At 38.6% G+C, this 24,273-nt stretch overlaps 1 protein-coding gene and 1 pseudogene across 1 annotated transcript in view; one reads left to right on the top strand and one right to left on the bottom strand.

Moving 5' to 3' along the window:
- STPG2 (sperm tail PG-rich repeat containing 2) overlaps positions 1–24,273 on the top strand; it is a 345,708-nt gene that overhangs the window by 37,376 nt on the left and 284,059 nt on the right. Inside the window, exons 4-5 of the mRNA XM_044225962.1 lie at positions 835–947; positions 3,981–4,092. Coding sequence (XP_044081897.1) covers positions 835–947; positions 3,981–4,092 — 225 coding nt within the window. The remainder of the gene's footprint in view (positions 1–834; positions 948–3,980; positions 4,093–24,273) is intronic.
- Positions 9,747–16,721, bottom strand: LOC122889652 (annotated as a pseudogene).

The following is a 24,273-nucleotide window of genomic DNA, read 5'->3' on the forward strand; positions in this document are numbered from 1 at the left end:
CTAGTTAAAAAATGATTTTTAAAGAAATTTTTGAATGACTGCTCAATTTAGAATCTAGTAGGTGAACAAAAGAGAATTTCTATAAGAGAAGTTACTGTTCTTATATTTCATTATTTTATTAATTTCTGATGAAACCATGTCCTTTAACTTCCCTAAAGTGAACTTTTTAGGGTCATGCTTAAATTTTGACATTTACTTTAGTGGATGCAAAGGAAACATGATTGTTGATATCTCTTGTCACAAATAATTTCTTTGGCATTAAAGGTTGAGTCTGGACCTCAAGCATTAATAGAATAAACTGGGGATAGTATTTAATTCATTTGTCATATATTTGTTCTATTTGAAAACTGCATGAATTTGTTATAGTTTAAATGCTAGGTAATTAGAAATTATCTACTATCTGTTGGTGATACTTGAATTTGAATTTGATTTCTGGAAATTAATTTAATTTCTATTTAGTTAAGATCATTTTTAACAGACTCTCTATTCCCTAAATCATATAGTTCTGCCCTACCCTCCCTTTTTAAAATGATGAGGTACTCATGTTTATTGCCCTTAAGGTTTTAGATTGCTAAGTCTACTGCCAAGAGAGCTGTTCATATTGGTTGAGGATAACTAGAGATACCTCTCTAGGAATCCTGGCTGACTCAGAAGTGGGATGGGGCACAGCAGTTTTAATTTAGGTTGAGAGAGAAGACTTTTGCAATTGTTAGCAGAACCTCCTTGACTAAGGCTGTCCTTCCTTTAGATTTAGACTTAAATGAAGTTAAACATTGTTTTATGGCTTATTTAAACTATGTCTCATCTTTGCCTTTTTTTTTTTTTTTTTTTAAGGATTTTTCCAATACAACTTTGAAATACAAGGGGATACATTTTGGCAACTCTTTGGGAAGACTCGAGTTACCTACAAAGTCAGGGCCTGGTCCTGGACAGTATAATATAGTCCAGTAAGTAAAAAATACATACATACATATGTAACTGTAGTATACCTCTAATGTAGTTCTTGACTGGAAAGTATTCTAATATATTCATTTGTGCCTGGCTCTGGTGTCCTTTCTTCTGACTAAATGATAGATTTAGAAGCCATTCTCAGTGTGGGTTCAGAGCCATGGCATTAGTTTGGAGGTTATATTTATGAAGTTTAACTAGGAAATAAATTTCTGGTAAAATAACTCATTCTGTCTTTATTTTCTTCTACTCCCATTCCTACTTTATTTTCTCCTACTCATACTCCCATTAGGCCTTAGACATGGGTCCACGGAAGACAAAATTCAATGACAAATTACATGTGGTTCTCAGAATCTATCACCTGTTTTCATCATTGTAATTTTTAAACAAGATCCAGCTTATCTGCCTGATTCATTTTCTCTTATACTATGAGTTTTTTTTTATAGGAAGTCCCCCCATAATTACCTATTTAATTAGTTTCCTAGACAGATTCAAACATATCTATATACCAGTGGTGGCTGTAGCTGAGACTTTCTTAGACACCCTTGCTAATGTTCATTTACTGAACATTGTTTGAATTCTTTCTGTGTGGTAGTACTACACATAGTAACTGGGAATAAAAAGAATAAAACGTGGTTCTTATTTTTTGGAATTTATACCCTATTTTCTTTTCTTCTTCATTTTGCTAAGCTCTCCTAATATGAGAGGTACACCTTGTATTTTTATTCTTTCAATAGTACACTAGAACTTTAATATGTCTATTTAGCTTAATGGGGTCTAACTTAATGTCTTTGTCATTATTCCAAACAAAACAGTCTATGAAATGTTCTGATTAGCTCTGTTCATCCTCTTGACATATGTTTTAGTTATTCAGTATTCTAATTTTATCTTTTTTTTTTTCAGTTTGGCTGGTTTGCTTATCTGTCTATCTTTCTGTCTGTCTGCCTGCTTGCCTGCCTACGTGCTTATCAGTCTTATGAGGTTTAAGAAATATAAGGCAAAAGTAACTTTTATTAAAGTTATGTAGTTCTGGGGCGCCTGGGTGGCTCAGTGGGTTAAGCCGCTGCCTTCGGCTCAGGTCATGATCCCAGGGTCCTGGGATCGAGTCCCACGTCGGGCTCTCCGCTGGGCGGAGAGCCTGCTTTCCTCTCTCTCTCTCTCTCTCTGCCTGCTTCTCTGCCTACTTGTGATCTCTCTCTGTCAAATAAATAAATAAAATCTTTAAAAAAAAAAAAGTTATGTAGTTCTTTGAAGATTGCTTTCCTTCCATTCCACTACACTTCTAACTAAATACTGCAGGCATATCTGAGACTCTATTTAACCTTATTGCTCTGATTTTGCTTGGCAGTTTTTCCCAACAGTCTCTTGTTTCTCCAACCCTGTTCTACTCCCATTCTAATTCCTCGTTTTTTTAACGTTACTTCTCTTTGAATTTTTTTATATCCTGTGTTTTTCTATTCACATTTTCACTTTTGCTTTGAAATGTATCCATATAGGGGGATTCTAGACTGCTTCATATATGCCACCATTTCCATAATTTGTTTGCTCTTTGATTTTGCTGCCTTCACCCTACCTTTTATTTGGAGTTGTCTTGGTTCTCTCTGGTAGTTGACATTTTGTACCTTTTTATTTTTCATTTTTCTTAATCTTTTGCTTACTGATTAAGTCAGAATGATTCTGGGATATTTGATATAGTATAAAAGTGGAGGTACTTGGTTACTGTAAATGGAAAGATAAGCATCTAGGTCTCTTTTTGGGAAAGATACAGACCAAAATGATATGTGACCCTTCTGATCTCTCAAATATAAATTTGTTATCCACAAAAGTATTTGAGGTTTTGAAAACAAGTTCATTTGTTGAATTTTGTGTGAAAAAAATCAGTGAAGTCAGCATTCACCAGTGAACCGAGATGTTAAATGGGTATTTAAATCATAGCAATGTCAAACAGATTATTTGCAATTATATAACTTAAACATTTGTTTTTATGTTTTTCTTTTACCTGTTTTAAAAATGTTTATGTTCAATATAGTTCATTGGAAATGTTTAATATGAGTTTTTTTTAAAATTCTGTTTAAGAAGTAGAAGAAATAGTATAGTCAGTATAGCCTATTTAAAAATAATTCTTGCAAGAGCACCTGGGTGGCACAGTTGGTTGAGTGTGACTCTTGGTTTTAGAGCAAGTCATGATCTAGGGTCATTGAGACTGAGCCACGCATCAGGCTCTGTGCTCAGTGGAGAGTTTGCTTGAGATTCTTTTTCCTTCTCCCTCTGCCCCTCCTCTTATGTTCTTTCTCTCTAAAATAAATAAATAAATCTTAAAAAATTCTTGTAGTAAGCATATTGTGTACGTATGGGCCATGCATGGCATTAAATACTTTACCTGTATTACTTACTTTAATCATTACAATCTTAATAATTGGTTGTTCCTATTTCCAGTCAGGTAAAGAATCTATTCTGAAGTTTAGAGAAGTAAGATGATTTGTGTAAGGTCACTCTACAGCTAGTAGGTGCTAGGATTCACAACAGGCTGTCTGACTCTAAAGCTTGGGCTGTTAATCACTTTTATTTTCTTATTCTTTCTTGAGGTTGTGTAAATTTCAGTAAAAATAAGCTTCTCTTTTATTTTTAAAGAACTTTATGTCCCTTTTTTGTTTTGTTTTATAAATAGTTGAAATAACAAGGGATTTGAAATTTTAAGAATGTTTTATGTTAAACAAAATACTCAGGAAACTTTTCTGGGTAGCTTTTTATTTAAACTCTTAATATATATCCTACATCCTGTTTTTTTTTTTTTTTTTCCCTGGGGTCATTATAAGTTTATTATAATGCTCTGAATTAGAAAATGTACAACTAACCAACAGAGATTAATACATTTTACAAAATTTAGTGTATATTGGCCTAACACACCCAGCTGATCATATTACTGCATACTTTTTAGGCAGACAATGTTTGTGTAAAACACTGTCTTTGCTTATATGAACAATAATATATTTGAAACTGAGAGCTCCTCAATTTTTCTGACTTTTCTAAAGGAAAAAGACACCTCATTATGAAAATATTAACATCAAGAAAGATCAACAACAAAATTATTGCTTAAATCTCCCACGATTTTATGAAGTAATAATATTACAGGAGGAAAAAAAGGTAAGTTGAAATGTAGCTATTTCATCTACTTTCTATATTTTAGGATCATTGACTATTATCATTACAAGGTTAGAGTACTCTTAGATTTACTGTGCCTCTTAGCTAGCTAGTTGTTACTCAATGAATATTATTGAAGGAATTATACTTTAATCTCTATGAAGTAACCACCATCTCTGCTTGAACAACTCTTGTGATAAAGAACTCACTAGCTCTAAGGTTTATTGTTTCAATAGTGGACAACTCCATTCCTTGCAATTTCCTTCTTAAACTGATCTAAATTTGCCTGCCTGCTGCCTACTTTTTCTCCATTTCCTTGTGACTTCTTTTCAATCTCCTTCTCAGTCTTTTTCTAGTAAGGATAAATGTTCCAAATATTTTTGACTATTCTTGTTATTTAAATTCATGATAATTTATTTTCCTTTGAAGTTATCTAGGGCTCTTCTTTGGTTTGTGGGTCTCCTTTCTCTTTCTTGCTTTCTCTTTTTAATATGATACTGGAACTAAGTGTAATATTCTTGGTGTATTCTGATTTGCACATAGTAGGATTTTCATCTTCCTTCTTCTGGATAGTGTATATTTATTAACATAAAACCCAAGATTTCAGTACTTTTTTTTTTTATAGCTATGTTTCAGTTTATTCTTTTGGAACTTGTAGGCAAATAAAACCATAGACTTTTTTTCCCCCCTTTACTATATTACTATATTTGAACATAAAACCTTGAACAATGTAATAGTATACAGCTATAAAAAGGATGCGATCTTGCCATTTGCAATAACATGGTTGGACTCAGGGTATTATGCTGAGTGAATTAAATCAGAGAAAGATAAATACCTTGTGATTTTACTCATAGGTGAAATCTAAAAAGCAGAACTTATGAATAGACAAGCAAAAAGCAGAATCAGACTTGTAAATAAATAGAACAAATTGATGGTTACCAGAGGAAAGGGGTGTGGGGGGGGTTGGGAAAAATAAGAGAAGAAGAGTGGGAGATAAAGGTTTACAGTTATGGAATAATAAATTAGGAAAATAAAAGGGGCAGCATGGGGAGTATAGTTAATGATAATGTAATGTTTTATGGTTACAGACAGTAGCTATACTTGTGGAGAGCATAGCATAATGTATAGAGAAGTTGAATTACTATGTGTACATCTGAAACTAATACAACATTGTATATTAACTATATTCAAGTAAATAAAAAACCTTGAGGATTATAGAATAAAAATTTTAAATTGGATCATTTAGAATAAGGATAAATGATTCTCAGCTGAAAAATCAATAACTATTTCAATACAATTTTTCTTTGCATTTGATTTCCTTGGTCTTCCCCTGAATATCAATCAGCAATGAGAAATATTGTTTCTGGAAATGAAAAGATACAGTAACATAATAACACAATATGATTGATTTTATAGAATTATAATTACAGATCTCAAACAGTATAAAAAGAGTTCGTGTAGAATCATGAGTGATTATAGTCTGTAGTTTTCTATTCTTGTACTGTCCTTGTTTTGGTGTTAGGGTTATGCTGGCTTCATAGAATGAGTTAAGGAATATTCTTTCTGCTTCTGTTCTCTGAGTTTGTAGAGAATTGATGTAATGTGTTCTTTAAATGTTTGGTAAAATTTACTGGTGAACCCACTTGGGCTTGGTGATTACTTTTTCTGGAAGGTTATTAATTACTGATTCAATTTTTAAAATAGATACAGGTGTATTTGGATCATCTGTTTTTTCTGGTGTGAGTTTGGGAAGATTGAGTCTTTCAAGGAATTGGTCCAATTTATCTGGCTTACCAAATGTATGGGCATAGAGTTCAGAGTATTCCTTTTTTTTTTTTTTTTTTTTAAAGATTTTATTTATTTATTTGACAGACAGAGATCACAAGCAGGCAGAGAGGCAGGCAGAGAGAGGAGGAAGCAGGCTCCCCGCTGAGCAAAGAGCCCAATGCAGGGCTTGATCCCAGGACCCTGGGATCATGAGCTGAGCCAAAGGCAGAGGCTTTAACCCACTGAGCCACCCAGGCGCCCCCATAGTATTCCTTTATTATTCTTTTATGTTTATGGGATCTGGAGTGATGTCCCCTCATTCACTCTGATATTAGTAAATGTCTTCTCTTTTTTTCTTAGTTTACCATGCTAGAGACTTACAGATTTGATCTTTTCAAAGACCCAACTTTTGGTTTCATTGATTTTCTCTATTTATTTCTCAATTTTATTGATTTCTGCTCCAATTCTACTCATTTTTCTTTTGACTACTTCTAATTTAATTTGGTCTTCTTTTTTATTTTCCAAAGGTGGAAACTTAGATTTTCCTATGTGCTTTCATTGCTATAAATGATGTCAATTATATCTATTTTTGATAATGGTGTTATTGATTCCAACTATGTCTTTACTGATTTAAGCCTGCTACTCTGTCCATTTCTGAGAAAGGGTATTGAAGTCTTCAACTTTGATAGTGGACTCATTTATTTTTACTTGCAGTCCTATCAGTTTTGCCTCATATAGTGCTGCTTTGTTGTTAGGAACATACATGTTAAGAATTGTTATGTCTTCTTGGAGAACTGGCCTCTTTATCATTATATAATGATCTTCTTTAGCCCTGATAATCTTCCTTGCTTTGAAGTCTGTACTGTCTAAAATTAATATATCTACTCTTGCTTTTTTTTGATTACTGTTAGCATGGTATGTTTTTCTCCGTGCCCTCTATAATACCCACCACCTGGTACCCCAACCTCCCACACCCCCGCCACTTCAAACCCCTCAGATTGTTTTTCAGAGTCCATAGTCTCTCATGATTCACCTCCCCTTCCAATATACCCCGACTCCCTTCTCCTCTCTAACACCCCTTGTCCTCCATGATATTTGTTATGCTCCACAAATAAGTGAAACCATATGATAATTGACTCTCTCTGCTTGACTTATTTCACTCAGCAAAATCTCTTCCAGTCCCGTCCATGTTGTTACAAAAGTTGGGTATTCATCCTTTCTGATGGAGGCATAATACTCCATAGTGTATATGGACCACATCTTCCTTATCCATTCGTCCATTGAAGGGCATCTTGGTTCTTTCCATAGTTTGGCGACCGTGGCCATTGCTGCTATAAACATTGGGGTACAGATGGCCCTTCTTTTCACGACATCTGTATCTTTGGGGTAAATACCCAGGAGTGCAATTGCAGGGTCATAGGGAAGTTCTATTTTTAATTTCTTGAGGAATCTCCACACTGTTCTCCAAAGAGGCTGCACCAACTTGCATTCCCACCAACAGTGTAAGAGGGTTCCTCTTTTTCCCCAAACCAGGCAAAGACCCTACCAAAAAGGAGAATTTTAGACCAATATCACTGATGAATATGGATGCTAAGATTCTCAACAAGATCCTAGCCAACAAGATCCAGCAGCACATTAAAAAGATTATCCACCATGATCAGGTGGGATTCATCCCTGGACTACAAGGATGGTTCAACATTTGCAAATCAATCAATGTGATACAACAAATTAATATGAGAAGAGAGAAGAACCACATGGTCCTCTCAATTGATGCAGAAAAAGCATTTGACAAAATCCAGCATCTGTTCCTGATTAAAATGCTTCAAAGTATAGGGATAGAAGGAACATTCCTGAACTTCATCAAATCTATCTATGAAAGACCCACAGCAAATATCATCCTCAATGGGAAAAAGCTTGCAGCCTTCGGGATCAGGAACAAGACAAGGATGCCCACTTTCACCACTCCATTTACTTTTAATTTATATTTGTCTTTATATTTAAAGTGGGACTTTTATTGACAGCAAGACTACTATACAAGTCTTATATAGTGGGCCTTACTTGTTGATCCACTTTGACAATCTCTTTTTTTTTTTTTTTTTTTTTAAGATTTTATTTATTTATTTGTCAGAGAGAGCACAAGCTGGCAGAGTGACAGACAGAGGCAGAGAGAGAAGCAGGCTCCCTGCTGAGCAAGGAGCCTGATGTGGGACTCCATCTCAGGACCCTGGGATCATGACCTGAGTCGAAGGCAACATCTTAACTGACTGAGCTACCCGTCCCTATCTCTGTCTTTTAATTGGTGAATTTAGATCATTGACATTCAAGGATTATCGATATAATTGGATTAATATCTACCTCATTTGTTACTATTTTCTATTTAATGCCCCCCTTTTTTTGGTCCTATTTTTATCAGGCATTCTTTTTCTGCCTTTTGTGTGATTCTCGCCTGTTTTTGCCTTCTATTTTTTTATTCATTAGAGCATTTAGGATATTAATCCTACTGGTTTTAAGTTCCCTATCTGATGAGGGCACTCTCCCTGCCATGTGTGGCTCTGGTGCTTGGCCTGTTTCTTCTAATTTCTTGCTTTTTAATATTTGTTGTAATTTTCTCTTAGTAACTGGATGTCTTATTCTGCTCAGGTTGCTATAATAAAATAGCATATTGGATGGGTTTGAAATAAGAGAATTTTATTCCTTTTACCTCTGGGAGTCTGGGAAGTTCAAGATGAAGGTGCTATCAGATTTAGTTCTATTGAGGACTCACTTCCTGTTTCATAGGTCATTTTTTTGCTGTGTCTTTACATGGTGGAAGGGGCAGGAAACTATCTTGGCTGCCTTTTTTTTTTTTTTTTTTTTTTTTTTTAAAATAAGGACACTAATCCCATTTATCAGAGCTCTGTGCTCATGAGTTAATCACTTCCCAAAGCTGCCACCTCCAAAAACCATCACATTAGGATTAGTTTAACATGAGTTTTGGGGCATACAAACATTCAATCTATGTAACTTGACATGATGTGTTAGGTAAAGGAACTTTTGTAAATATGCCTTTAGTAATGTGGTAGTAAGGTATGGGGAAGGGGAAAAGTGCTATAGTTCTATGATTAGCTCTCAGTCTTTTTAGGGAGTCTGTGCCTCTGAACTGGTCTGTGAACTTCACAAGTGTTTCTCAGTTTTTTCCTCTCTCTTAGCTGGGTCAGAATGGCTGGCTGGTGTGGGTTGGAATTAGGTATTTCCTTTATTTTATATGGAAGGCTAAAGGTGACTGGAATTAGGCATTTCCCTTCCCTATGTCTATTATGTGCCGATAATGCTCTAGTAGGTTGGCTTAGTTTGATTTTCATGAGAGCTTGCTCCCATATATTTCAAAATGCTTCCTTTCTCTCTTCCCCTCCCAGATGCACGAAAGGGTTTTTCTCCACTATTTACTATGAGAACCTAGTTGAGCTCCCGGAAGTAAATTAGAATTATTGGGTCCTCCCCTATGATACGGCCCATGGAGTTTTAACTCAGCCTTTAACTCTCAGAAGAATGGAGCCTCCAGCAGTTCTTCAATTATAGTTTTGGTATTCCTATACTGGCATTGTTTTCCACAGTATTTTCTACCTTTAAATCTCTGCTACGTTAAGCTGTGACACTCTGTATTTACTAGTCTGTTTCTCCAGTCTTTGGGCAGTGGTTTGTCTTGTATTTTTTGCTCTCTCGTGGATCTAAAAAGAGTTTGATTTACGTTCTATTCAGGTTTCTACTTGCTGTTAGGGAGGAGTGGCAATATCCAAGTTCCTTATGTGTGGAACTGGAAACTGGAATTTAGGAAATTGTTATTTTTTTAAACCAGAACATTTAGTATGTGACTAATCATTGAAATCCTTAAGATGAACTTAAGGTGCACCTTAAGATGGTGCAACAGCTGCCTTCTTGGGTGCAGGTGCTGTTTTTTCACAAAATCTATGCCTGCATCTGTGGTATACAATTTTTAGGAGCCTCATTTGACCAGTCCTAGTGGTATTTCATCTTTTAGCCTTAACACTCCAGTTATTTTCTCTCTTCTGCTTGGCAGGGTAGCCATATTTGCCACAAGTCAACTTTTGACATGAAGATGTGGTAGGGCTGAGGGCCATAGTAGTGGCACAACGTGTGCTTCTTATTATGATGCTTTCCAAAGGGTGATGTCCACTTTGTTACCTTTTTTCTATGATTGAGACGAAAGAGTGGAAATGAATCTTTTTTTTTTTTTAAGATTATTTATTTATTTGACAGACAGAAATCACAAGTAGGCAGAGAGGCAGGCAGAGAGAAAGGAGGAAGCAGGCTCCCTGCTGAGCAGAGAGCCCAATGTGGGACTCGATCCCAGGACCCTGAGATCATGACCTGAGCCGAAGGCAGAGGCTTAACCCACTGAGCCACCGAGGCACCCGGAAATGAATCTTTTAAACGTAAAGTATTTTCTGGATTCACATCAACAAAATGGTGAACTAGGAGTCCCAACACTCATTTCCCCCCATTAAAAAAACAACAAATTATAAGTACCTACATACTGATGAAAATAGCTCTGGGAGAACTTAGAGTACAATTAAGAAGCTACAGACACATTTAGGAGCTTAAAACTCAAGGTAGTCACATAGAAAAGTTTAAGAGGCATTTTACTTGCTTCACACCATTCAGTCCATCATAGTTTGATGCCAAGAAAGATCCCAATGTGTTATTTCCCCCTGTGCATGAAAGGAGAGGAGGAAGACAATAACAGCTCTTGTCACCTTCTGGACATCTGAAACTGATGCTACTGAGGATACGTGCAGTCTTTACTGATGTTTAACCCAGCAGAGGAGCTGCCTGGAGTTCATACCACTATGCCTCCCCCTGGAGAAGGAGGCATCACAGTTCCTACATTCTTCTGAGGCTGCAGCTGCCACTCATCATCATAACTGTGTACATACCTGTGACCTTGGCTCTGTGGCAGCTATATGTGTACCCATTTTAGAGACCAGCACCAACACTGCAGCAAGTATACTCCTGTACTAGAGCAAGCCCCAGGAGGATACAATGACTTCCCCCTGTGGGGAAAAAAAAAACAAGGAAACTGCAGTAGATTTTGACATTGAAGAGCCAATAGCCCTTGTTGCTGCTGTAGAACCTATACCCTAGTTATGCCACAGAATCTTGTAGTTTTTTTATGATGTTGACCTCATGTATATGAGCTTCATACTCATATACTGCTGCAACTTTCCTGAAGCCAGAACCTTCTCTGTGGTTCCCCCTCCCTTCAGAGGTAGAGCCACTGTTCTACTCAGCTAGTGTCCTGACAACCACCCATAGTTCTTTCCCCACTGGAGGTAGTCCATAAAATCTGGAAGAGGTGACTGCTTCTTCAAATGTGCAGACATCACTGCAAGCCTATAAGAAACACAAAAAGTCAAGGAAACATGACTCCAGCAAAAGAGCATAATAATTGTTTAGTAACTGCTGCAAAGAAAGGGAGATCGGTCAGTAAATTCAAATTATTGTTTTTTTTTTTTTAAGATTTTATTTATTTATTTGACAGAGAGGGAGACAGCAAGGGAGGAAACACAAGCAGGGGGAGTGGGAGAGGGAGAAACAGGCTCTCCGTTGAGCAGGGAGCCCAATATGGGGCTCCATCCCAGGACCCTGGGATCATGACCTAGCCAAAGGCAGATGCCTAACAACTGAGCCACCCAGGCACCAAAATTATTGTTTTAAGGAAGCTCAGTGAGCTATAAGAGAACAGAGTTAGACAACTTAATGAAATTAAAATAGTAATAGTTGAATAAGATGTGAGTTTAACAGAGATAGAAATCACAAAAAAAGAACTAAACAAATTATAGAGTTAAAGAGTACAATGAATGAAATGAAAAATGCAATAGAGTGCTTCAATAGTAGACTCACTCAAGTAGAAGAAAGAATCTGTCAACTCAGAGAAAGTTCATTTGAAATAATCCAGTCAGAGGAGAAAAAAGATAAAAGAATAAAAAAGAGTGAGGAAATCTTACACGATTTATAGGACAGAATGGAGAATCAGTGTGTGCACTTTGGGAGTCTCAGAAGGAGAAGAGAGAGAAAGGAACAGAAAGAAATAATGGCTGAAAACTTTCCAAATCTTTGTAGGGAAGTGGTCATCACTATTCATGTAGCTCATAGGTCCTGAAATAGGCTCAACTCAGTGATTACACTGACACATTATAGTTAAATTGTTAAGAGTTAATGACAAAGAGAATTTTTAATGCAGTAAGAGAAAAGTGATTCATCACATATAAGACTTTCCCTCTCCAAACTGATCCCCAAGAGCATAAGTCGATTTCTCAGTAGAAACCTTGCACCCAGTAGAGGGTGGGAAGATATATATAGAGCACTGGAAGAAAAACAAACAAACAACAACACTGCCAAATAAGAATACTATACTCAGAAATATCAATGGAGATAAAATGGAGAGATAATGTCTTTCACAGACAAACAATAACTGAGAATTTGTTACTCTTAGACCTGCATTAAAAGATATGCTTAAGGGATTTCTCCAAATTGAAATGAAAACATGCTGAACAGTAGTATGAAATCTCATAAGTAATGGAAAAAAATAAACATACATAGGTTAGTATAATAGTAAAGATGATTTGTAAATTGCTTTAACTTAATGTGAGAGTCAATAGGTAAAATACTATAAGAGCACAAACTGTATGTATATGTGGAGATAATAAAAGAATAGTGTTTTTATACATGGTTGAAATTGTTACCAAAATAAAATGGAAGGTCATAGTTACAAGATTTTTTGCAACTCTTGAGCTAATCATGGAAAAAAGAAGAACTATAATAGGCACACAAAAGATAAAGGGAAAAATACACAAAAAAATCACTTCAAAAAATTATCAGGTAACAAAGTAACACAAGAGAAGAAGAGAAAAACAAAACAATTATAAAAACAAAACAATTTTAAAAATAGCAACAGTAAATTTCGTACTTAACAATAATTACCTTAAATGTAAATGCATTAAATTTAACAATCAAAAGGCTTGTAGAGCCTGAATGTATTGAAAAAAAAAAAAAACCAAGATCCAGTGATATTCTGTCTATAAGAGACACACTTTAGTATTAAAGACACACATAGGGGCACCTGGGTGGCTCAGTGGGTTAAAGCCTCTGCCTTCAGCTAGGGTCATGATCCCAGGGTCTTGGGATTGAGCCCTGTATCAGGCTCTCTGCTCAGTGGGGAGCCTGTTCCTCCTCTCTCTTTCTCTCTGCCTTCCTCTCCACCTACTTGTGACCTCTCTCTGTCAAATAAATAAGTAAAATCTTAAAAAAAAAAAAAAGACACACATAGGCCAAAAGTGAAGGGATGAAAAAAAGATGTTCCATGCAGATGATGATCAAAAGAAAGGAGGATTGGCTATATGTGTGTCAGAAAAAATGAAATTTAAGTTTAAAATTTTCTCTTAAGGTCAATACATAATGATCAAAGCATCACTTCAACAGAAAGATAGAACAATTATAAATGTGCTCAATACCAGTATACCTAAATATATAAAACAAATATTGACAGACTTAAGACAGAAATTGACAGAAATACAAAATAATACAGTTTATAATACTCCACTTTCAATAATAGATAGACCATCCAGACAGAAAATCAATACAAAAATAGCTGACTTGAACAACATTATAGACCAAATGGATCTAACTGACTTATGCAGAAATTTCTACCCAAGATCAGAATACATATTCTACTCAAAGACATACTGAATATTCCAGATAGATCTCATGAAAGGTCATGAAACGAATCTTAACACATTTAAGAACATCACAAACACTCCAAGTATCTTTTTTGACCAAAATGGAATAAAAATAAACATCAACCATAGCAAGAAAATGGGAAAATTTACAAATGTGTTGAAACTAAATAATTTTGTCTTTAGAAACTTTGGGTCTAACAAATGTCTATCAATAGATGAAGGGAAAGAGAAGAGGTCCACATACACACACACACACACACACAGAAATATCACTAAGCCATAAAAAAGAATGAAATCTTGCCATTTGTAACAACAGATGGACCTAGAGAGTTAAATTCTAAGTGAAAGTAATCAGTCAGAGAAAGACAAATACCATATGATTTCATTCATATGTGAAATTTAAGAAACAAATAATAATAATAAAAAGAAATAAAAACATAGACTCTTACAGACAGAGAACAAACTGGTGGAGGTTGCCAGAGTGGAGGTTGGTGGGGGGATGGGTGAAATAGGTAAAAAAGGATTAAGAGTATACTTGATGAGTGCTGAGAAATGTGTGGAATTGTTGAATTACATCATACACCTGAAAGTAATATAACACTGTATGTTAATTATACTTAAATGAAAAAAGTCCTTTAAAAAAATGAGAAAGAAACAAAAAAGGGAAAAATTATTGGGTCAAAGAGAAAATAAAAAAAGTTTAAAAAATATTTCAAAACAAAAACAACATATCAAATCTATGGACTGCAGCAAAAGCTAAGAGGGAAGTTTTAGTGAATTATGCTTACATTAGAACAGAAGAAAGATATCAAACAAACTAACTTTATACCACAAGGAACTAAAAAAACAAGAACAAACAAAGCCCAAATTAGCCAAAGGAAGGAAATAATAAAAATTAGAGCAGATGTAAGTCAAATGGAGGATATCAAAAAAATAATGAAGCTTTTTTTTTTAAATTTAAAGATTTTTATTTATTTATTTATTTGACAGACAGAGATCACAAGTAGGCAGAGAGGCAGGCAGAGAGAGAGGAGGAAGCAGGCTCCCTGCTGAGCAGAGAGCCTGATGTGGGGCTTGATTCCAGGACCCTGGGATCACGACCTGAGCTGAAGGCAGAGGCTTTAACCCACTGAGCCACCCAGAATGAAGCTTTTGAATTGGTGTTTGAAAAGATAAAATTGACAAACTATTAGACTAAGAAAAAGAGAGAAAAGACACATAAAATCAGATGAAAGAGTAAACATTTCAATGGATGCCTCAGGAAGAAAAAACAGAGTTTTAAGGGACAGTTAGGAAAAACTATATACCAACAAACTGGACAGCCTACAAGAAATGAATAAATTCCTGGAAACAAGCAACCTAGCAAAACTGAATCAGGAAGAAATAGAAAGCCTGAACAGATCAGTAACATGGAACTAACCCAATAATAAAAAATCTCCCAACAAAGAAAAGCCCAGGACCTAGTATCTTCAAGGATGAATTTTACCAAACATTCAAAGAAGTATTATTAACAATCCTTAAATTCTTCTAGAAAATAGAAGAGGGAATGCTTCCAAACTCAGTTTATGAGACTAGCATCACCCTGATACCATAACAAGGCAGATACTCCAAGAAAATTATAAGCCAATATTCCTGGATAACATTGTTGTAAAAATCCTTAATAAAATGTTAACTATTGAAATATTTAACTATTTGAAAATATAACTAGATGAAATTAAAATATAGTTAAAATTAAAAATTATTTTTTAAAATTATAAAAATTATAATTAATTATTAATTATATGTTATTCATTATTTATTAATTAGTTATTTATTATATAGAATAATTCACTAACTTATAATTTATTAATTTTAAAAATTAAAACAATTATTAAAAGTTTATTAAAGTTAAAATTTTAGTTAAAATATAGTTAAAAATTTAACTATCAAAAACTTTAACAGTGCATTTTTAAAATTAACATGTATTTTTTGCTTCAGGATCTGTGAATCATCAGTCTTACACAATTACACAGGTCTGTGAATCATCAGTCTTACACAGTTCACAACACTCACCATAGCAATACTCTCCTCAATGTCCATAATCCTACCCCTACTTCCCCCACCACTACCCCCACCTCCACCCCCACTACAGCAACCCTCAGTTTGTTTCCTGAGACTAAGAGTCTTAAAGTTTTTCTCCTTCCTGGGTTGCATCTTGTTTCATTTTTTCCCTCCCTACCCCCCATGACCCCCTGCCCTGCCTCTCAAATTCCTCATATCAGAGAGATCATATGATAATTGTCTTTCTTTGATTGACTTATTTCGCTTAGCATAACATCGTTTAGTTCCAGCTATGTCATTGGAAATGGAAAGAGTTTTTTTGATGGCTGCATAGTATTCCTGTGTGTGTGTGTGTGTGTGTGTGTGTGTGTACCACATCTTCTTTTTAACACTGCACTTAAAGAATCATACACCATGCCAAGTGTGATTTATTCCAGGGGTGCAAGAGTGGGTCTAACTCTATGTAGTTTGCCTCTTTTTCCTTTAAAAATCAACTCTGTGAAAACAATTTTGATAAAGTAAGAATATTGATAATATTTATGAGAGTCAATAATATGAATGTATTGATATTTTCTTCATAGTTATTATAATATAATGTCGCTCTCGCCAGCAAGAACGACCAGGAGACCTCAGCGAAGCAAGCTTTATTTCTGGGTAGCTGTTGGGATCCCCCCCTCCACCGCCCGCACATGTGTATATATACCAAAGTTGTACAACCAATCACTTGCAGCCACATAGATACAAGAGGCATTTTGGACTACTTCCTTAATCCTCAATTCCACCTACTGGCTCGCATCCAGCCACCATCTTAATGGCGTGTTTACTTTCAGGCACTGACAAAGTTGTGCGGCGCCCGGGGCTCCCCCGTGGGCCCAGCCGGAGCAGCTCTGTACCGTCTCCACCGAGAAGGACAATAGGTAGCCGCTCACCCGGCGGCGGCGACAGCTTGAGGCAGTGGCGGCCGAGGCAACGAGCGGGCACGGCGGTCTCAGCGGAGCCCAGAAGCTTTACCGCGGCTGCTCTGGCTCCGCGCTGGCCACACAGCCCAACCCGCCGCGCATGCGCCACAAGTCGCTCGGGCACCGACATCTCCCCCTTTTCTTTTATATTAGGCATGCAAGGCAGGAGATCGTGCCTGTCTTAGGTTGTCAGCTGCCATGAACATGCTTACCCATCATTGGATAATTCCCCCTGGTTGGAGAACTCCTGGCTTAGGTTGCTATGTGCATGCAGCCAATCTTACCCATCATTGACTACCGATCTAGCGCTGCCAGCCAGATTTGGGGAAATGTACCAGCTTCCAGTGCCATGCAAGCTTGTACTAGCACCAACTGTTAATGATGCAAAACAGCGGAACATAAGGATCAAGCTCAGGAGTAGTCCAATTAATAGTACACCCATACCGGCCCACTCTTTAGCAAACGACAGTGGTTGGTTTACAACAGATACCCAATCCCATAATGGAGCTATGTCAATCTTGTCTGCTTAACTTTTTCGACAGATTAGCGGCAATAGAAAGGTCATTATAGGCCACGGAGGTTATGCAAAGTCCAGAAAATGATTGGATGCATCCGGTCGTCAATAGTTTCTGGAGAATGTCCACTTGTTCCTGGATTAGATCTACTCGCTGATTGGCGATCATAATACCGGCTTGAAGGTGGCCATTAATTAGTTCTTGTGTGGCGAGGGCTTCTGCAACTCCGGTAGTTAGGTTATTAAGAGTGGAGGCAGTCTGTACAGACGTGGTGAGAGCTACAGCCGCTGCAGTTCTGCAGCTGCGGAGGCCGCTACAGCCGCAATAATGGCTGCAGTGATCCCAAAGTCTCTTTTATGTCTTGAGAGCAATACAGGCAAATTGTTAGGATTTACAGAAACGGGCATGGGAATGAAAGTAGGTATACAGGAGGGAGGATGGCGGACTCATTCGTCAGTGGCATGGGGAACGGCCAGGCTTTCACTATTGCCCATTGGTGCATCTGTTGAAGGGATGCTGGTGTCGCCAGGATCGCTATCAGGCCGAGCATCAGGACGGGGCGGGCCATGTTGATCGATTCTTCCAATCAGTCGCTCCAGGACCCAGATAGGCACTTGGGCATCCTGTGGAAAAAGACAAACAGAACCTCGGTGCCATCTTAGGACCGGGTCAGGGCCTCTCCATTGGCCCGTGAGTATATCCTTCCACTTTGCCTGGGCTAGAGTGCGTTCGGTAACCGCCGCATGCCTGTCCGCTGCAGATGTACCATTATGGTCCAAGGACAAAAAATTTAAAATGTAAAGGGTGAGAGATGTAAGATCACGGGGTGACTTGTAGTCATCCCCTATTCCCCCTTTTCTTATTTTTTGTAAGCGTCGTTTGAAGGTGCCATTGGCGCATTCAATTATTCCTTGACCTTGTGGATTGTAGGGTATACCTGTAGTATGGACTATACCAAATTGACTCAGCAATTGATGGATAGATTTTGATGTATATGCAGGTCCATTATCTGTCTTTATTTGTTTTGGGATACCCCAATCTGTGAAGCTTCGTAGGCAGTGTGTGATGACTTGTTTTGAATTCTCCCCTGTGAGGGGAGTAGCCATTATGATACCTGAATAAGTGTCCACTGATATATGTACGTACTTTTGTTGCCCGAATTCAGGTATATGTGTGACATCCATTTGCCACAGGTGATTAGCTTGAAGGCCTTTGGGATTTACCCCCAAGGAAGGCTGAGGGAGTAATGTGGCACAATTCCCACAGGTCCTTACTATATCTCTTGCCTGTTCTTTGGTGATATGGAATCTATATATTAAGGTATTAGAATTCACATGCCATTTGCTATGGAATAGCTTCGCCTGTTCTAAGGTAGGGCAAATAAGTTGGAAATGGCTATTGTGGTCTGCTAGAGCATTGCCCTCGGATAATGGTCCTGGTAGGCTCATATGGGCTCTGATGTGATCTATAAAAAATGGTGCAGTGCACAGTTGCACAACCTCTTGTAGTTGCCTTAAGATCCATGGAATAGGTGAATCACTTAAGGAGAGGATGGCTGTTTCAATATTTTTTGTTACATTTACCACGTATTGACTATCAGAAATAATATTTAGGGGAGTGTCTGAAAATCTTTGGAGCACTAGGAGCACTATTAGTAGCTCTACTTGTTGAGCTGACCTGGCAGGAACTGACTGGGTTCACGATTCCATTTATGATATAAGCTCCTGTGCCCTCTTTACTTCCATCTGTAAAGACAGTAGAGGCTTCTTTTAGTGGTGTCGATCTACTAATTTTCGGTAGTATGAATTCAATACCCTTTGTGAATTCTATAAGTGGGTGTGAAGGATAATGATTATCAAATTCTATTGAGTAAGAGGTGATCAGTATCGCCCAATCATCTAGGGTAGCACATAGTAGGTGAATCTGTTCCTTAGTATACGGCACGATGCAATTGTCAGGTATGATTCCAAGAGTAGAAATACAAACAGTGATCAATTTGTTAGCTAGCATGGCTACTGCAACTGGATATGTTGTGATTATCCGAGGAAGAGTGTTTGGGAGGTACAGCCATTGTAAGGGCCCACCTTGCCATAGCACTCCAGTAGGTGAAGAAGGGGATGGAATCACTATGGCTTGGACTATCTGGCTAGGATCACATCTATCTGCTGAAGTCAAGGCAAGTCTGTCCTCCACGATTTTCAAAGCCTGTTTCGCCTCCAGAGTAAGGCTCCTAGGAGAGTCTAGACGGGCATCACCCTTCAGAATATCAAACAATGGTTGTAATTCTCCTGTAGTTATTTTCAGGTAGGGTCAGATCCAATTTATGTCCCCCAATAATTTTTGGAAATCATTGAGTGTTTGTAATTTGTCAGTTCTAATGGAGGCCTTTGAAGGTTTTACCATGGTATTGTATAGTTTCATGCCTAAATAGTCTTTGATGTTGGAAGCCTGTATCTTTTCGGGGGCTATAATTAACCCCCATGAATTTAGCTCTTTTTGTAACATTACTAAGGCTTCCGAAACTGTAGTAGAGTCAGATCCACACAACAATATGTCATCCATGTAATGGTAACACATTAAATCAGGGTAAGTCTCTCTAATGGGCTGTATGGCTTTAGAAACATATAATTGACACATAGTGGGGCTATTAGCCATGCCCTGAGGGAGGACAGTCCACTCATATCTTTGGTCAGGTGCTGCATGATTAATAGAAGGTAGGGTAAAGGCAAATTTAATTGTATCCTCAGGATGCAGAGGAATAGAGAAAAAGCAATCTTTTATGTCAACCACTATTGATGGCCAGTTTCTCGGTAAGGCGGTTGTCATGGGTAATCCCAGCTGTATTGGTCCCATGTTCTGCATTTGCTTATTAATTTCTCTAAGATCATGTAAAAGTCTCCATTTACCAGATTTCTTTTTAATAACAAAGATAGGTGTATTCCAAGGTGAGGTAGAAGGTTTCATATGGCCCGCCTCTAACTGTTCCTGTACCAGGGCTTTAGCAGCTGATAGTTTTTCGTTAGTAAGGGGCCACTGAGGCACCCAGCAGGGCGTATATGTCTTCCATGTTATTTTCATTGCCTCAGTGGCCCTTACCGAAAACCCAGGCCTTGCCCCTTATATTCTGAGGTGAAAGGGATGGTGTCTATTTTACCTTGCTCCTGTTTCCCTAACCCTTTTCCTGGTGTGTATCCCATTTTTTGCATCATAGCTATTGATCAGGGGCTGTATATAGTTTCAGTTGTCAGGCCGACGCTCATCTGTTCCAAAACGTCTCGTCCCCAGAGGGAAATAGGAATATTGCAGACATAGGGCTGAAAAGTTCCCCTATGGCCTTCGTCATCCTCCCTCTCAAGGGTAGCTGTGCTTTGATCAGGACTTTGAGCGATTCTTAAACCCCTGAGTGTTTGTTTTGCTTGTGTTAGGGGCCATCTCGGAGGCCACTCTTGTTGGCTGATGATGCTCTTATCAGCGCCCGTATCCAGTAACCCTAAAAATTTTCTTCCTTGCACCTTGAGGGTAATTATGGACCTATCAGTTATATCCAGGGTCAGGCATGTTAGGTCAACTCCCGTAGACCCCAAACCTCCCATACCTTTTTCTTCTCCTTTACTGGGAAAGGCTTCATGATGGCTAGGGAGTATGAGAAGTTGAGCTATCCGATCTCCTGGGCTAATTGCAGTAACTCCCCTTGGGGAAGACACCAGTATCTTGATCTCTCCCTCATAATCTGAATCTATTACTCCAGGGTGAATTATCAGACCTTTGGGATAAGTGGAGCTTCGGCCAAGTAATAAACCTACAGTACCATGAGGGGGGCCCCCTCTTACATCAGAGGCCAATGCTTGAATGCCCATCTCCGGTGTTAGGACCATTCGGGCGGCTGCTCTGATATCGAGCCCTGCTGATCCAGAGGTTGCGCGCCTTTCTCCAAGGGAGGATACCATGTCCTGGGCATTTGCGTTAGCGCCCCATAAATTTGTGTTGGGCCCCGGGCCGCGGGGCCCTGCTTCCCGTTTTTTTGAGTCATTGGATTGAATCCAGTTATTCGGTGGCAGGGGATTTCCTTGAATATCTTTCTGGGACCTACATTCATTAGCCCAATGATTCCCTTTACGGCAATGAGGGCACAACCCAGGTGTGGGCTTGACTGGTCTAGGAGATCCTTTACCCTCTGGACAATCCCTCTTAAGATGGCCGTCCCTTCCACAAAGGAAACAAGCCTTGGAAGAACTCCTGGTTCCTCCATTGAAACTTCTTATCCCTTGGGCTACTGCTGCTGCCATAACTTGGCCCTGAACAACTGTATCAGTGATGTCTCGACACACTTTGATATATGTAGTCAGGTCCTTAGACTTCCAAGGGCGGATAGCCTCTCTACACCATTTATTTGCTTGTTCATAGGCTAATTGTTTAACAAGGGGCATTGCTTGGTCCACATCCCCAAATATGTGCCTTGCTACTTGGAGCAGACGATCTACAAAGTCAGCATAGGGTTCATTAGGCCCCTGCAACACCTTGGAAAGTTGTCCCTGCAAATTGCCAGAACCCTGTATGGTCTTCCAAGCCCTAGTGGCTGCAGCTGCTATCTGTACATATACCCCTGAGGGGTATCCAATCTGATTGTTTTGTCCCACAAATTGACCTCCTCCCATGAGCATGTCAATATTCCAGTGGGGATTCCCCGACGCGGCGTTACGCCAGGCAGTTTCTGAGCTACACTCTTGCCAAGAGTTTTCCATATCAACTATTGTCCACCAGACAGAGTTGCTTTTGCCATGTTAGTCCAATCGTCTGGGGTAAGGTTCATGCTACCGACTGCTTCCAAAAGTGAAAGTGTTTAAGCAGCCTGTGGCCCATAAGTAGTGACTGCTTCCTTAAACTGTTTAATAAGTTTGAAGTCTAGTGGTTGATGAAACCTCTGTTGATTGTGATCTTCTAACACTGGGTATGCAAGAGGGGAGGGTTTAGTAAAGTCCGTAATGTCCCTCCATCGTGCATTTCTACATTCTGGACAACCGCATGCCCCTCGGGAGCATGAAGTGTTATATGGTGGCAGCCATTCTGCAGGTGGCGCTATAGGCCTACATTCAGGGGTAGGAATTCTTGACCTTCTGACAGAGGGCACTAGGGAGTCATATTTTTTCCCGGCTTCTTTGTATGTCCTTCCCTTTAAAGGTTCGTTAGGGACTTCCTCTTTTAATTTTAAGTGCGTCATGGCTTCCCCAAGCTCATCTTCAGAGGAGCTCTCCTCTGAACTTCCTCCCCCTCTGCTAGATCCTGCCTTAGAGGCTTCTCTGACCTGCTCCATCACCTCAATAACATTTTTAACCGTTTTATGGTTAGAGTCTAGCGGAGTGCCTAGCCTTAAGCACTTCCGTCAGTAATCCTTCCATCTTAGTAAACTTTGATCCCATTATTTCTCGTCCTATGCCTAGGAACCCTTTTACTTCTTGTCCTATACTTAGGAACTTTCTTATCTGAAATCTTGTGTGCACTTACCGGATCGTTGCGTTCACTGAGAACTCCTCGGTTTCCGAGGGCTCCCGGGTTTCAGCACCACTTGTTGCTTCGCCAGCAAGAACGACCAGGAGACCTCAGCGAAGCAAGCTTTATTTCTGGGTAGCTGTTGGGATCTCCCCCTCCACCGCCCGCGCATGTGTATATATACCAAAGTTGTACAACCAATCACTTGCAGCCACATAGATACAAGAGGCATTTTGGACTACTTAATCCTCAGTTCCGCTTACTGGCTCGCATCCAGCCGCCATCTTAATGGCGTGTTTACTTTCAGGCACGGCAAAGTCGTGCGGCACCCGGGGCTCCCCCGCGGGCCCAGCTGGAGCATCACTGCACTGTCGCCACCAAGAAGGACAATAGGCAGCTGCTCACCCGGCGGCGGCGACGGCTTGAGGCAGTGGCGGCCGAGGCAATGAGCGGGCATGGCGGTCTCAGTGGAGCCCAGAAGCTTCACCGCGGCTGCTCCGGCTCCGCGCTGGCCCTGCACACAGCCCAACCCGCCGCGCATGTGCCACAAGCCGCTCGGGCACCAACAATATAAAACTAATAAATGTTTTGTTCAAAATGATTTTTTTCCCAAGCTTTTTCCATGACACTATCCTGACCTTCATAATAATAATAGAATAAGAATAATTTTTCATTTCTTTATCCTATAAATAGTAAAAGGAATAACAACTTACGATGAATGAATTGTTGGGGCACCTGAGAGGCTCAGTGGGTTAAGCCTCTGCCTTCAGCTCGGGTCAGTATCTCAGGGTCCTGGGATCGAGCCCCACATCGGGCTCTCTGCTCAGCAGGGAGCCTTCTTCCCCCTCTCTCTGCCTGCTTCTCTGCCTACTTGTTAACTCTCTCTCTGTCAAATAAATAAATAAAAATCTTAAAAAGAAAGATGAATGAATTGTTTTAAAATAGACTCTTAATTGTACATGGCATTTCTCAATTTTTTTTTGTCTCTTCAAATATTTGCTTCTAATATGTAGAAATTTTTAATTTACATTTTGAGGTAACAAAAGAGATGGACTTTTTTCCATTTTTTATAATCTAGCTTTTTTGTCTTACAAAATGGTAAATTATAATTTCTTAATGATTATTAGACTGGATTCAGAAAATAATGTTTTGTAGTGCCTCTCCCACACCTTAAGAGCAGTTGCGTGAAGTTTGACTTGGGACTGTTGGTAAATTTAGTGTGGGATAGGCTATCTTTATTCAATTTTTTGTTTCTATGGTTTTATTCCGCTGATGCACTGACTCCTACAATAGATGATACATAAAGATTAGTTATAAGTAGTGATTTCTTAAAACTCTCTAAATTGCTCTTTACTTATATGGAGCCCATTGCTGCTTCTCTTGTTTTCCTGGATCTCACTCAGATTTCTGGCTTGTATTTACACATTCCTACTTCTTTTTTTGGTATATTAGACTTTGGCTTCCCTGTATGGTTTTTATGTTTTCATATCTTTACAAAATTCTTACTCTGAACCCTCTAGGTCTGGCTTAACAGGAAATTAACATGTGCCAGAAGAGAGGGTGTAGTTTTGTCAGATTTGTTTCTCAACATGTACTTTTTTTCTTGTCATTGAGAGTTTATTTTGAAATGCATTTCTTTTTGAATTTAGGAGTTTATTTTTGAAAAACAGCTCTTTTGAG

Source organism: Neovison vison, chromosome 11 (assembly GCF_020171115.1).
Source record: "Neovison vison isolate M4711 chromosome 11, ASM_NN_V1, whole genome shotgun sequence".
NCBI lineage: Eukaryota > Metazoa > Chordata > Mammalia > Carnivora > Mustelidae > Neogale > Neogale vison.